The sequence below is a fragment of the Trachurus japonicus genome, chromosome 19 (genome assembly GCF_045865225.1).
Source record: "Trachurus japonicus isolate A0001 chromosome 19, Traja_1.0".
Classification (NCBI taxonomy): Eukaryota; Metazoa; Chordata; class Actinopteri; order Carangiformes; family Carangidae; genus Trachurus; species Trachurus japonicus.
The window spans coordinates 13,250,778-13,266,417 of record NC_140925.1 but is presented as its reverse complement, the minus strand read 5'-3'; the positions used below and the strand labels follow the sequence as shown (position 1 = coordinate 13,266,417).

At 43.7% G+C, this 15,640-nt stretch overlaps 1 protein-coding gene and 6 non-coding genes across 7 annotated transcripts in view; all 7 read left to right on the top strand.

Annotated features, from left to right (window-relative positions):
* Positions 1-1,378: 1,378 nt before the first annotated feature.
* The window catches only part of gas7b (growth arrest-specific 7b), a 69,510-nt gene continuing 55,248 nt past the window's right edge, over positions 1,379-15,640 (top strand). The window contains exon 1 of the mRNA XM_085760999.1: positions 1,379-1,845. Coding sequence (XP_085617125.1) covers positions 1,666-1,845 — 180 coding nt within the window. The 5' untranslated portion in view covers positions 1,379-1,665. The remainder of the gene's footprint in view (positions 1,846-15,640) is intronic.
* On the top strand, positions 11,847-11,928 carry trnas-uga (transfer RNA serine (anticodon UGA)). The gene has a single exon. It is a non-coding gene; the product is annotated as a tRNA-Ser (tRNA).
* Positions 12,027-12,098, top strand: trnag-ucc (transfer RNA glycine (anticodon UCC)). The gene has a single exon. It is a non-coding gene; the product is annotated as a tRNA-Gly (tRNA).
* Positions 12,206-12,287, top strand: trnas-aga (transfer RNA serine (anticodon AGA)). The gene has a single exon. It is a non-coding gene; the product is annotated as a tRNA-Ser (tRNA).
* Positions 12,703-12,784, top strand: trnas-aga (transfer RNA serine (anticodon AGA)). The gene has a single exon. It is a non-coding gene; the product is annotated as a tRNA-Ser (tRNA).
* Positions 13,215-13,296, top strand: trnas-uga (transfer RNA serine (anticodon UGA)). Its single transcript has one exon. It is a non-coding gene; the product is annotated as a tRNA-Ser (tRNA).
* Positions 13,518-13,589, top strand: trnag-ucc (transfer RNA glycine (anticodon UCC)). The gene has a single exon. It is a non-coding gene; the product is annotated as a tRNA-Gly (tRNA).

The following is a 15,640-nucleotide window of genomic DNA, read 5'->3' as shown; positions in this document are numbered from 1 at the left end:
GGCTACAGGGAGGACAGCAGATGAGAAAGGACAAAATCTTAGGATTCGATCCTGATAGTCCTGGAGTCAGACAGGGAACCATGCAAGAGTGTGTCCTGCAACATACAGTAACTGGGATATAGAGCTGTCATTATGTCCCGTAAGTCCCTAAAGAGTCCAGGTGGACTACTAGAGGTCCAGCAGTGGGTCGGTGTAGCTTTGAGGTGGGACAGCACAAGAACTTCATCAGCACAGAGGTCAGGATGAGATTCTGCTCTCTAGATTCTGGATTACAGGAGGTTAATATGTCTTGTGGACCTTGGTTATTTGGAGATGGTGATGATGATGGATGGTGAAGGATTAGATGCAGGTCACCAGTGAGATGATAAAGCTAGTGAGTATAGGCCACTGCTTCTGGGTGGATGGAGACAATCAGGTCCAGGCAGCCCTCCACTATGATGGAGAATGTGAAGCTGGTGGATGAAGTTATCATTGACAGTGTCAGATGTTTTAATAATGAAAGTACACAACAAACTTTACAAATTAAATTGTAAAGCTAAAATATTGACTGAACTTCACTAACATCAAAATGTTATGAGCCCCACATTTTCTCAGTAATCTCTCTTACAAACCCACATTAACAACCTAGTCAATAAACTGTTCAGCCGTGTGTTTCTGTGTTCCATACAACAAGTCAAAACTTCCGGCTAAGTATTTCAAAATAAAAGTGAAGTGTGAAGCGAGTGACCATATTTCTTAACTGGAATCACTATCAATTTAGGCAAGAATGAAAGCTACAGCATTAACTGTAAATTCACAATTAGTGGTTTAACACTATTGTTCTCAACTATGTGTGTGAGAGCTTGTGTGTAGTGGTGGTGGGAGGGTTGGGTTTTCTTGTTGTTTTTAGTCCCTCTGTGAGGCACTTTGTGTTACTTGTATGAAAAGTTCCATATAAATAAAGTTTGATTTGATTTGAACTGTAACACAGTAGCAATGCCATTGACTGCTACTCTCATTATGGTTTAGTTGTTACTGGTCCTACTAAATGGTCCATTGGTCCATGGTCCATTGATCCTTGCAACAGATGTGGCATCTGAAACTGTTGTAGGCCTAGTGTTAAATTTAAATAATTTCAAAATTAATCTTAGTAACAAATAAAGAAACAAGTAGCCTAATAGGCCTACTTCAATACGATTAATAATAACTAACTATAATGATAACAGTAAACAAAAATAAAGTCCACTTAATTGGGACTTTAATTAAGTTTAATCAAGCTTGCTCAGCTGTCATGGAGACCGCTTAAAAGAAGTTTTCTTCGTTAATAGTAGCCTAGATATTTTTCTTATTTTATTTTGAAGGCGGATGGGAGTGACTTCCGGGCCCTGCGGTCGTGCTGTGTAGCTTGACGCCGGTCTGAAGTGGCCTCAGACCGAGCAGCAGCGCCGGAGGAGCAGAGCGAGGAGGGGGCGTGCTGACAGCGGGAGGAGGAGAACCTGTTCACCGACTTCACACAAGTTTCACTCCGCTCCGCCGCGACCCGGGAGCCGCCGCTACAGAGCTCATCCTCCACACCCGAAAACACTTTTCTTCTTCCCTCGGTCCACAGAGAAGTAGCCTACTAGTTGGGGTTAGTTTTGTCTTTTTTCCGGAGCGCGTCTGGAAGGATCTTCATCAGCGAGCGTCATGTCTGGATCGTTCTGTAAAAGTTTGTACCCGTTCGGCGGGGAGCAGCACCAGCAGGGGCTGAGCTTCGAGGCCGGGGAGATTATCAAGGTGGTCCAGGCGCTGCCCGGAGGCTGGTGGGAGGGGGAGAAGGACGGAGTCAGGGGATGGTTCCCGTCCAGTTACGTCCAGGTGCTGGAGGTAAGACAGTATAGCTACTATTATTAACCTATTATTATTATCTACTTATTTAACTTTATAGCCTACTCTGTAATTGGATCTTAATTGGATGGAGATTTTTCTCAACTCTGACTTTTGTCTTCTTAAGTTTATGATGGAAAATGAATTTTCATAGAAATGTTTTTTTCTCTATTACACACAAGGATAGAGAGTTCAGACCACACACACACACACACACACACTTACACATACACACACACACTCTTAGGCTACAGTCACATACGCACTTGAAGATAAAGACAGCATTGAGTGATGCTCCAATAGGCTAAATAGTTTTCCCGTGCTGAGTTGATCAGATTAACTCTAACCTCTCCAGCAGGCAGCAGCTTTTGCCTCACTGAGCAAATTTCCTCATTCCACACACATTCCTCCTAAACACTCAGGTCTCCTCTCACTCAGCCTGAATGCTCTCTCTCTCTCTCTCTCTCTGGTCAGCCCCTCCCGTCCCCACTCAGCAGCACCCACCCCCACCCTCTCTTTACACACTTTGGAAATGTTGCTGCTGCAATCCAGAAAACATCTCCATCCCATTTTTATTTACGTCTTGTCCTTCCTTCCTGCTTGTTTGTCTCTGCGATGGCGACATCACAGAAGGAGAGTTTGTGGTGGAGGCTGTGACACCACCCAGAGCCCTGACAGTTAGTTATAATCAGCCTGTGCCCATGATGAGGGGCGGGCAGGAAGCCAGTGCTCAGAGCTGTGGCACCAGCTCTGACGTTTTTTTTTTTTTACCACTTCTCACTGAATGTGAGAAGATGCTGACTGTACAGCAACATGACTTGAGGAGCGCCACATGGTTGAAGTTGCAGCAGCCCTTACCTCCCCTCAGACCAGTTTAGGATTGCAGGTGCTGGATGAGGCGGCAGGGTGGACCTGTGATCTGTCTGGACCGGGCTCAGGCTATCCGTCGGGACGGATAGTTCAACATTTTTTTGAAATCACTCCGCCCAGCAGCCGTGTTTGGAATGTAGTTCCGGCTACGCATTTGCCTCGTAAACAACTCTGTTTCGTAATGTTACATGATTATTTCATAGCGTGGTGAATGTGCAGGTCACAACTTGTCCACCGGAGCGTTTTGGAGTTGTTGGATTGTATATTTGATGAGTTTGATGAGGGAAAGGTGAAAGTACCACTCGCCTCCGTTGTGTTAGCTGAGCAGCTTGCGTCTCTGCCCCGCCGATCTATAAACAGCTTGCACTGACAATTAAAGGTAATGAACCTACTCCTAAAAGTATAGGGATTATGGCAAATTTGCCAAAATGTTGAACTATCCATTTAAAGGAGACATATTCTGCCCCTTTCCCACAAATTAAAATAGTTCCCAGGTGTCTTAAAGACAGAACTGTGACATGCTTCGGTCAAAATCCCCCAAGGATCAAACATCACAGCTCTCAAAACAGCCCTGTTCAGAACGGCTGGTTTCAGTGCCTGTTCCTTTAAATGCAAATGAACCACTGCTTGCCCCGCCCCTTCTACTGGTACCAGGTAGGGGTGGTGTTATGCAAATTCAAAAATTAATTACGTCATTGCCGGACAACTGAGGGAACAGCTCGTATGGATTTCAACCTCTGGAACCTGAAAATTACAGATTTTTTTGTCAATTCTCACAACTTGGGGGCCGGAAGGCAACAAACACCCAAATATATGTTAAAGAGCCTTCAAAAAGTGATACTTCCATAATATATCTCCTATAATTGATTAGTCAGGTTCCAGTCCTCTGAATCAGCGCCTGCATCTCTGATTTGTTCAGCCGTAAAGTGACGGATTATCTGATCATCAGGATCGAATGAAATGTTAATTCCGGCAAGTACGATCACCGTGGTGATGAATGATATTTTTAGCCAAAATGCCAAACATTTTTTTCAGATTAAACATGAGTGTATTGCTGTTGGTTCCGGTCCCAGTGAGACATGAAACATGATGCAGGATGCAGGAAGTCCACTCTCACGGTCATATCAGTCAGTCTGAGGACGGTGGTGACTGTGAATGAGTCTGCATGGAATGTGAACCTGCAGGCGTTTGATTGGTCGATGCTGTGGCGCCCTGCTGGGTGATGCTGCGTTGTCACTAAAAGACCGGCTCCGCTTGAATGGATGACACATCTGTGGTGAACAGTGTAAAGCTCCCGTCACTGTGTTTTGCTGCTGGTGCTGATACAGGTATTGATCATTGATGAGTGAGATCAGCTGATCCAGTCATTAATTACAGATGGCAAATGTTATCAAATCCCTTTCTTACCCCTTTTCCTCATGGAGCAGGCTCTGTAAACACACCTGCCACCTGTACTGTCCAGCATGATGCTGTTACACCACACACACACTTGCTACACCGCACGAGGATGGAGAAGTGAGCTGCAGCGTAGACAGTCTTAAACACATACAATCACTGATCGAATCGTCTCATTGACAAGGTTCTGTTACGGATGTGATAGATCATGTTACCAGTTTGTACAGCAGCAGTTCAGTAAGTGCACGCGATGACATCTTTCTTTTCTGTGTACAGTCAGAACACAGAGATAAGCTGGACTGACTGTGGAAAAGAGCACAATCAGCTTGTATTGGCCGGTTCTAGTGTTGGTGAAGAGTTGGCATCAGACCCACACACTTTCCACACAAGTTCCACACAGGGGACTGTTTTTTAATTTTTTTTTTTATAACTTTTTTTTTCACATACAAGCTTACAAATCAATAGCATTTCACATTTGTATTCTACGCTAGGGGGGATAGAAATTTAATGAAAACAATGTATTGCTTATAAGCTCACTGTGAAAGGCAACAAAAGATGGTTTTCTTCATGTAAATTTACATTTATGAATATGAAATTTTCCCATCACTATGATGAGGCTGATAATAAATGTTTTGTTGGATTTTTCTTTAGTTACAAAGTTACAAATATCAATCCACAGTCTTAGGACAATGGGGGCAGTGCCAAAATAAAAGAATAACTGTTTCAGTATGTTCAGAACAGAAAGTACATTTCACGGGGCGGTGCGTGGCGCAGTGGTTTAAGCGGCCGCCCCATGCCCCTAACCCTAACCCCGGTTCGAATCCCGTGTCGGGCAGACCTTTCCTGCATGTCATTCCCCCTCTCTCTGCCTCCCCCTTTCCTGTCTATCTCACTATGTACTATCAAATAAAAAGGCAAAAAGCCAAAAAATATACAAAAAAAAAAAAGAAAGTACATTTCACATCAATGTCTTTTGGAATCTTATGATCATTGGAACATGTTTTTTTAGCGGCACATCTGGGTGTATAGATCATATATTTTAGATGAATTTATTATTTGCAGCATCAGAAGTAGTTCAGCTCCCGCTTCTCATATCTTCTCTGTGTGTTCATGTAAAAATATCATTATCAGATTTTTTTTTTTTTAATCCAGTGTCGACTGGGCTATCTCCATGACAACAAAGCAAAGTCACACACTGATCCTCAGCTGGTTGCGCAGACTTAAATAAAACACTGATGCAAAGCCAGATAACAGCCCAGCCCTCAAGACAGCAGCAGTCAGTCAGACAGTCACAGCTGGGCCCGGAGGTTGTTACATCTTCATGTAACCAACTGTTTGACTGAGCAGATTAACAACAGCAACAGCTTTCGTTTTTAACACAAATGTGTGACAAGCAAAACACTGCCACAACAACTTCTGCAACAGTAAGTTATCAGGAGGAACACAGCGGCTCAGATATGAAAACAGTCATCAAGAGACGTTAGCCACTACTAAGCACGGCCCCTCGCTCATGTTACAGCTTTCCCCACAGTTGTTAACAGGAAGCTCGTCTCATGCGCTCAGGTGTAAAATCTATTTTGAAACATTTTTAACAGTTTTCTGTTTTAGCACAGAGTTAGCAATGTCACTTCTTTCTCAGCCCTGAAGTAAAAAAAAACAACTTTTTCTTCATTTGTAACTTGCTTTTCATAAAAGCATTAGTGGAGTTCAGCTAGATTCAACTTCCAGAGACATAAATGAACATTTTGTGACTAAGATGTTTGACAGTTTAAGTTGAAGAATACAATTTATTATCAAAGATTCCACTCAAAATAGAAACAACAGATTATTTTGTCTAAGGAATCAAAGAGAGAAACATGTATGTAAATAGAAAACAGACTCATGATGTACGTATATCATCCACACTGATACTGGTATCAGTACTGATACTGATATTGGTATCAATATTGATGTCCCTCCCATATACTGTGTAGTGTGTTGTTTTGGTTTCAGTGTCAACATCAGTACATTAGTTAGTCTGAGTCACACAGTGGAGCTGCAGTGACGGTACAACACAGAGAAATGACTGATGGTGAAACAAAAAGACAGTGTGTTTCCTCATTCTGGGTAAAAAACTGTAGTAAATTGAGTGCGTCAGGAAACCATCAGTCTGTGACTCAGGTTCCTCTCCTCATGTGATCCTAAATGATGGTAAGGATCCGGCCTGATGCTGGTTAATCACTCAGACCAGGGTCGGCAGACGTGGCACAGAGACGCTGGAGCTCTGGTCCCACTCTGCTCTGTCTTTGTTCTACAAACGGCTTCATTCTTCTGAGCTCAATGAGTCACTCAGGACCTGTTGCACTGCCTGGTGCCTCACACTGCACTCTGGCAACACACACACACACACACACACACACACACACATCTGAAGGAAAAGATTTTTTCTCCTTCAGAATAAAATGTATATCGGAGGAAAAAAAGTGTATTCAGCTGCAAAGGTTGATCTGGTTTGACCTGTAGCATCTGGTGGCTAATGTGAGCAAACTTTATGTAGATAATAGTGATATGCTGGTGGAACTGAGCCAGTTCTCCAGCTGTGCAGCTCTTCTTTCTTTTCATACATGTATCCCATAACACAGTAGTTGCTATACACCATTTCCCACCAGCATCAGCAGGTGTAAGCAGGTTTTTTTTAAACACAGGAAAAAGCCTGTTGTCCCCCTTTAAACTGCCAGCTGAGTTTGCACAGTGCAGCACAGGTTAACAGGTGTGATTAGTGACTGTTGTTTGAAAGATGTTTTCATCAATATTGATTGGATCCAGAGCAGATTGATACTGTCAATTCTGATTGATGCATTTTTCTTGGCAGACAAAAGCCAGATGTTGTCAGGAGGGATGTCACCATCACTTGTTTTCACAATTAACCGCGGTGTTAAACACCACAATTAGTTCATCAAAAAGATTCCTAAATACAACAACTCCGTCTCGTAACGTTCCGTTATTATAGCGTTTTGGAGTTGTTGGATTGTGTATTTGATGAGTTTGATGAGGGAAACCAAGAAATCCCATTAGCCTCCGTAGCGTAGCTCTGAGCAGCTCGCGGCTCTGCTCTGCCATTCTAAAAATAGCTTGCACCAACAATTAAAGGCAACGAACCTACTGCTATGACTATAGGGATTATGGCAATGGGTCAATTTGCCAAAAACTACCCCTTTAAATTATGGTAATGTCAATTTACTTAACATAACAATGAACTGGTAGGAATGTCATTTTGTCGTTTTTCTGGGTGATTAATAATTGGTCCTATATTAATAGATACTTAAAATATTTAGTGTATATAATTTGTGATATAATTATACTGTATTTTGACTTTATTTGATTTTACACATTCATAGTGTTGTGAAATTAATCAATGCATAATAATTGTGATAATTGTACCTTGAAAATCTATAATGGAGATCCCTAGTTGGCAGGTCTTCAGACCTTCACCTACCTACAGGCCTCTATCTCAGTCATGAGAGTTTAGTGGGAGTTATGGAGCTGGGGGTAAACTGTCCCCTCCCCACAGCCTCCAGATTTCCAATGAGACTGTTCACTTTGTGATCTGGGGTCCATCAGTCTCTTCATCTAGACCTCAGACAGACACACGAAGGAAGTCTTGTTTAGAGAAAGAACCCAAAGATACAAAACCTGTTTTGGGTGTAAAACTAATGTTTGCGATCAACTCAGGATCATGAAAAACCCCTAGTTTGACCCCTCAGAAGTTACTTAAGGCCAAATTTAACATTACGGAATGTTCAAAAATCCAGTTACGGGTACCCCAACTTTGAGTAGTTTTTTAGGGGGTTTCCCACGGGAGTTGAATTTCAACATTTTAAGACATCATATTACGCATGTTCCTAAAGACAATTGTGAAGAAATTTCTTGGTAAGGATTTAGTTCCCAGATTGGTCAAATGTCTGCTAAAATGCCCTTACTATATACAGTGTGAACTCTGCTGTGTAGAAGTATCTCAGTGGCAGCTCTGATGGTGATGAGGCAGCAGGTCCAGAGTGCCAGTGAGTCACATCAGTGTCATCAGTCATTAGTTCCACTGGTTACCTGGAAACCTACTGGGAAGCACTAAGAACAAAACTAAGGCCTCATCACATCACCCAGAGCATGATGGGAAGTCCCTGTCCAGACTGACTGGAGGGTGAAACATTCATTCATTCATTCATTCAACCTGCTTGAAAATAACATGCCAGTTGCTCTGTGGTACTCACAGTTGTCATCACTGTTTCCAGACAGATGTTTAAATGCCATGAAGGTTTCTGACCACATCTGGCTCAGTGTGGTTCTCTGCACTTCCTGCAAATCCCCCGGCCCCAACCCCAACCCCACCCCACCCCCACCTCCACTACAAAACTGGCTCCTCCCTCCTAAGCTGACATTACCTCACTTATACCATGGAATGTATTGAGTGGGTTTGTGAACTATGTGGCAGCACCTCGTCCGCCACAATCTGTTTGTTTTGACACTCAAGAATAGATTTGAGGTTTTCACACTTTTGCCGTCAGGGAGGGTGAGGCTGGAGGAAAAGATGCGTCTGCTGTGGCAGGGACTTTCTGAGTTGCTATGATTAATATAATCAAGCTAATTTGTCACTGAATCTTGGTTCTGGTGGCAGAAGGAACTATTTAAATCACCAGTCTCTCTGGTCCCAGTCTGCTCTGGTCTATTTTGAGTTATAGTTTGAGAAAAAATTAGCCCAGTTAAAGAATAATTGCAGTGATTTTCAACTTGAGCCTAATTTTCTTGTTTTTCCCTGGTTGCCAATGGAATTTGGCCAAAATGTTGTGAATGCATTCTTTGTGTCAACCTCAGTTTGTAGGTAAAACTCAGCAGGGAGTATTTACTGTACATGTACTTACACACTGTATCTGAGCTAATCATCACACCCACATAGCGGCCAGGCTCTGGTGGTGTAACTCTCTTGGAGGATCCTCCTCCCTGGTGGATGTCCCTGAAACCCCCTCACAGAAGCAGCTGTGACGCCTCCTGATAAGCTGCAGAAATACCTGACATGACTTCTGGTCCAACCTTGGAAGGTGGTTGGCTGAGATGATACAATATCATCCAGGAAGTCTAGTTTTTTAGTCAGATTTTTAAAGGTTTATGGGGCAACTAAAGACTCCGCTGGGATTTGTAAGTCTTCCAGCCAGGGTTGAACAACTGTGGAGGGTTTTCACAGTGGAAACTCTCTTATTGTTCACTGTGACCATTATGAAGTGAACAGTGGAAATATTTGTTCACGGTCCAAGGTGGACAATGTTTGACTTGTTTTCCCATCAGTGTATTAAGTTATTATACTTAATGGTGCTGTAGTGGAAAAAAACTATATTGCATTTGGTGGTGGTGGTGCTGGATCACTGAGCATCTGAGGTGGTGTGCTCATTAAAACACTGGATCCAGGAATCCTTTCCAATAAATTGTTTGGACATAGCAACATGTAATGTAATGATAAAAAAAGAAGAAAAAAAAAAGAAACGTTGCACAGATAATACTGAAGTTACTTGGTAGTGATTTTTCCAATAAACCTTGCCAGTTATTACACACTGGACCTTTAATTAATGCATACACAATCCTGTTTACAGGCTCTAAGGTCAAACTCAGGTATCTAAGAAAGCAAAAAATACAATAATATTCAAACAACATGATTTTTTGATCAAATTCAAATCAATAAACAAAGGAAATGGGATCAGTCCGCTCACTAGTGTCTTTGTTGCTGCAATGGTTTGGATGGAAAGAGCAGCCAGAGGTCAAAAGGCTGGGTTATATAACCTCAGGGGGTGTGTGGAGATGCAGGCAGGGTGGAGTCTTGTGATTTTTATAGTAGTATATTAAATGCATTTGACTTAATACTGGCTACGGTGTCTAACGTGTGGGAAACCCTGAGCTGACTTGATTCTCCTCCACTGGCATTTTTACAGGCTGCTGAGAGTTACAATCTGCTCATGGATAAGATCTCACAACCCTATTACAAAGCTGTCTGCTGAGAATACAGTACACAAGCATGTGCACGTGGCCAGTGGAGGTTTTTTTATTGCTGCATGTCTTTGCCTTGCTGCAGGGGTCGATCCTGCAAAATGCTTCTTGGCCAGTGACTTGTAGCAAACTGAAGGCCTCAGACATGGAGGAGGCTCCTTTAGATTTATGCTGAAAGGTGGAACATGGAGAGGGGTCAAGATACCACAAATCATTAAAACAGGGACATTGTTGCCGTTGTTACTGTTGCATCGCCCAATATTCTCTCACATTCACACATGACTGTGCTCAGTCTCAGTCCAGCTGCTTCACACTCGGCTGTGACCTGGTCCAGGAGTTCACATGTCAGTGAAACCTGCAGAGCTGCAGCATCTGCAGACAATGTGCACTCCCATGTGAGTGATTCAATCTACAGTAAATATTCTGAATGTTATATATAGGCTACCTTAAAACATGTGACTCATAACTGACTGCAGGTTTGGGTCTTTGAGAAGAGTGGGGGGGGCATATGGGAGGTTTTGGAGGGGAAATCCAGATCAGGTGGTAAAAACCCAGATCAGTCAAACCACAGACTACATTTCCCAACAGTATATACACAGTGTGAACCACTGGCATGCACGTAGCACGAAGACTGAGGCTGCATCTGTTTAAACCAGGCTGACATGTTTGGAGGATGGACAGTGTTCACTGAGTTTAATGCTGAACTCATTCACATGGACAAAGGCAGGACCTGCGGTGCTGGAGGAATCTGCTTCCCCAGCTGAGCGGAGCCGGGGTCTGGACTGTGAGAACGAGCTCAGCCAGCGGAGTCCTCGAGTGGAAGAGCAGGGACAGCAGATTGACACGTTGCCATGTCAGATCAGGAGAAGATAAGCAGGCCTGCGCAGATAGGATCTGCACACTGGAGAGCACACGGCGGCGTACGCGGCGCTGAGTGTGTGTCAGTCACGTCATCCATGTGTCTGCAGCAGGAACACTGGGATGAGAAAGGCACATGAACTGGAGGAGGCGGAACAAAACACACTCTGTTGGCTGCACGGGCTGCTCCACTCTGCACAATAATGACAGTTTGTGAACTCACAACATCTATGTGCGATTGAGTACATGCTTAAACACACATGTGTAACCCCTCCCCCTTGTACTCCTCCTCCCTGAGCGTCTGAAGTGTCTGTCCATGTGGGAATGTGGCTTTGCTTCAGGCTCCCACATCTGCTCAAACCAAAACAATGTCTCCCAAATAAAGATACGGTCCACAGCCCCCGCCGCTGCTCTCTCTCTCTCTCTCTCTCTCTCTCTCTCTCTCCCCCCTCCCTGTCTCCCTCCCAGGACTGTTTCATTCTTTCTCTCCTCCTCCTCCAAAACCATTCACTCCAGATCCGTCCTGCCGTATCTGAACACATTCCTCTCTCTAAGTCTGGCAGTTTGCAGCCAGGCGTGCATGTGTGAAATTTCTACCCGGCTGTATTTTTCACATGAAGCCTAAACACCCGCTGGGTGATCCCAGTGGGTCAGGAATCCTCCAATCCAGCTCCACAACTCTGGATCAGTGTAACAGTCTCCACTTACTGTCAACTTTTATACTGGACAAACATCTTCCTCCTGTGAAGGTGGAAAATCATCTGAAAACAGCTCCACCTAACCACTGATGTGACTCAGTACAGCTCAGCTTTGACTTTACAATTTCAGTGTCAAATTTTCTCTACTGTTTCTCTACTGCACTATGTGCAGTTGTTGTGGCTGAGTGGTCAAGGCGATGGATTTGAAATCCATTGGGGTCTCCCCGCGCAGGTTCGAATCCTGCCAACAACGAGAGGATGTTTTCATTTGCAGTGGTGGGACCCATGCTTTGTTTGAGGGGCTTTAATTGCTGGTGACAAAAAATTAGGTGAAATCTCCCTTTTTCCCATGCGATGGTGGTATAGTGGTGAGCATAGCTGCCTTCCAAGCAGTTGACCCGGGTTCGATTCCCGGCCATCGCAGTTGCTGTTTCTTCTGTCAAATGGTTGGCCCTCCATTCTCATCTCTTAAACGAAGCGGTGCACGTTTTCCAATGCATGAGGACACCGAACAGCCCACAGAATGTGCAGTTGTTGTGGCCGAGTGGTTAAGGCGATGGACTAGAAATCCATTGGGGTCTCCCCGCGCAGGTTCGAATCCTGCCAACAACGGGAGGATGTTTTCATTTGCAGTGGTGGAACCCATGCTTTAATTGCTGATGTCTCCAACCAGCTCTTCAGACCTATGCATACTGACCAAAGGATGTTACACTGTCAATGTGGACGTCCCTTTAAAGCTGAAAATGTATCAGCGGGGATATGGCTTCTGAACCCAACAAAGTATTTTCCCACTGATGTGAACTGCCAGCTGGCGACAGAAAAATTGGTGAAATTTCCCTTTTTCCCATGCGATGGTGGTATAGTGGAGAGCATAGCTGCCTTCCAAGCAGTTGACCCGGGTTCGATTCCCGGCCATCGCAGTTACTGTTTCTTGTGTCAAATGGTTGGCGGTCCATTCTCATCTCTTAAACGAAGCGGTGCATGTTTTCCAATGCATGAGGACAAAGAACATCCCACACTATGTGCAGTTGTTGTGGCCGAGTGGTCAAGGCGATGGACTAGAAATCCATTGGGGTCTCCCCGCGCAGGTTCGAATCCTGCCAACAACGAGAGGATGTTTTCATTTGCAGTGGTGGAACCCATGCTTTGTTTGAGGGGCTTTAATTGCTGATGTCTCCAACCAGCTCTTCAGACCTATGCATACTGACCAAAGGATGTTACACTGTCAATGTGGACGTCCCTTTAAAGCTGAAAATGTATCAGCGTGCGATATGGCTTCTGAACCCAACAAAGTATTTGTCCACTGACGTGAACTGCCAGCTGGTGACAAAAAATTAGGTGAAATTTCCCTTTTTCCCATGCGATGGTGGTATAGTGGTGAGCATAGCTGCCTTCCAAGCAGTTGACCTGGGTTCGATTCCCGGCCATCGCAGTTACTTTTTCTTGTGTCAAATGGTTGGCAGTCCTTTCTCATCTCTTTAATGAAGCTGTGCACGTTTTCCAATACATGAAGACACGGAACATCCCGCACTATGTGCAGTTGTTGTGGCCGAGTGGTTAAGGCGATGGATTTGAAATCCATTGGGGTCTCCCCGCGCAGGTTCGAATCCTGCCAACAACGGGAGGAAATTTCCATTTCCATTTGGTTTGAGAAGCTTTCCAACCAGGTCTTGACACCAGTTCATACCGTCCAAAGGATGTGAGACCATCTAGTGGACGTCCGGTTACAACTGAAAATTTGTCACCATCAAATATCACTTCTGACACCAACAAAGCATTTGTCTATTGACCTGAACTGCCGGTTCGTGACGGAAAATTTGGTGAAATTTCCCTTTTTCCCATGCGATGGTGGTATAGTGGTGAGCATAGCTGCCTTCCAAGCAGTTGACCCGGGTTCGATTCCCGGCCATCGCAGTTGCTGTTTCTTGTGTCAAATGGTTGGCGGTCCATTCTCATCTCTTTAATGAAGCTGTGCACGTTTTCCAATGCATGAGGACACAGAACACCCCCCACTATGTGCAGTTGTTGTGGCCGAGTGGTTACGTAAGGCGATGGACTAGAAAAAAAATGAAGGCAACTTTTATTTGTCGTAACAATAGTCATCCTGATGGGCACAAAAGTTGCCCTCTTGTTGTTTTATGCACCTTAGTGATCCACCTAAGCTGCTACTTTTTTTTTTACAATTTCAATGTCACAAAAAAACAAACATATTTTGCTGTGCTGTCTACATATTATTCACTAACACAACATCCAGTGCCAGTTCCTTTCACTGACACCACCCATCTGTTCATTATGTAAGTTAAAAAAAAAATCAAAAATGGCTGACATACGGTGATTATTGGGCAGCTGTGTTTTTTTTCACTCAGACAGTATAGTGTCAGCAGTTGTGTGCGAACTTCCTGTTTAACCCATGGCGAGCAGATATGACAGTGTTGCCCCAAAAAGTGAGGGTGGAGATATTTATGAGTGAAAAATAGGAAACAGACACTTCCCCAGCGTGTCACACACCTCTGTTTCCATGTAACTCTGACACGACGGTCAGGTGGAGGAGGACGTACCTAGTTTCTGTTTCAGCAGAACCACTCTGTCTGCATCTGATCATGAGGAGGGCTCTGTGTTGGGGACTGTTTGCAGCCCTGCATGTACTATGGATGGGTCATCATGATATTTACATATACCAATACAGTTGAAACTGAAGTATAGTAGTATAGTACCTGATGTTCACAGCTGGAATGTGTTTGGTTTCTCTTTACAACGCCCACATGTTGTTGTTAGATACACAAACACAGTGCTCTTATTTTTTAAGGGAGGACTGATTTCAGAGAAGTCAATAATAAATTGATCAAAAGCTAATCTTATTTTGAGATCAGACTCTGATACTTTTGACTGTGTCAGGTTAGGTAATCATAGATTCATAAATTCTTGCTGTGACTTACAATATATGACATTTTGTACTCTGACTGAATGACAGCTTGTATATTGATGTGTCATTGCAGGATGCATCGTAGAGCTTATTCAAACTAGATGAGAGAAGGTGAAGAACACGTCTTTTTATCGGTTCCCAGATTCTGCTTCGGTTCTGTTCTGCACTTCGCAGGAATATAATGCAATACACTACAATGTTTTTAATGGAACATAAGGTCACTGTAAACATGTCAGGTTATGTGTTTACTTAGTGTATATGTCCCAGTGGGAACATGGACAGAACAATGAGGGGTAAGGATGGAGCAACCGCACAAATCAGAGCAGAGGTACAACAGACGAGGCAAAACTTATGACTCCTATAGATAGATAGATAGATAGATAGATAGATAGAGTCTTTTGAGGGATGAGTGGGAGGTCTGGGAGGATTTGATTCACTGGTCCATGACTCAAATCAATTCCAAGATTGCAGTCAGGTGTTGTCACACTCACACTGCAAAAGTGGAAATTATTAGCAGCTCACTGGTGTGAAATTTTAGCGGCGGAGCTCCTAATGTAGCAGAGTGCTGCTGAGACATTGTCCTTTTAGAAATGCAGTTTCAGTGCTGATTGGACTGAACTCTAAGAAGCAGTTTGATCAAAAGGATCATTTAGAATTCGTTTGATATCTGCAGGGTTGCCATTTAGTTTCCTCAGTAGAAGAGTCCGAGACTCTGTTTAGAACCTCTCTGACACATCTGAAGGACTCTATGACCTTCAAGCATAAAGTCAATCAAGACTAAAACCAGTGTGCTCTGTGTGGGGCCTACAGCCGAGTGAAAGAGGAACCAGAGGGAAAAAAAAAACATGTGTGTGTTGAAACTGACTCCGTACAAAGTTAAAAACTCCGATTAGAGAATCCCTGAGTGAAACTAGAATGAGTACAACGTATACAGTACAGTAGTAAGAAACCAGGGAAGTGGGAGCGAGGAAACATCTAAAGTTCTCTGTGAAATGACCTGAAACCAGACTGCTGAGAAGAACTCCTTCACAATTTCTAATGT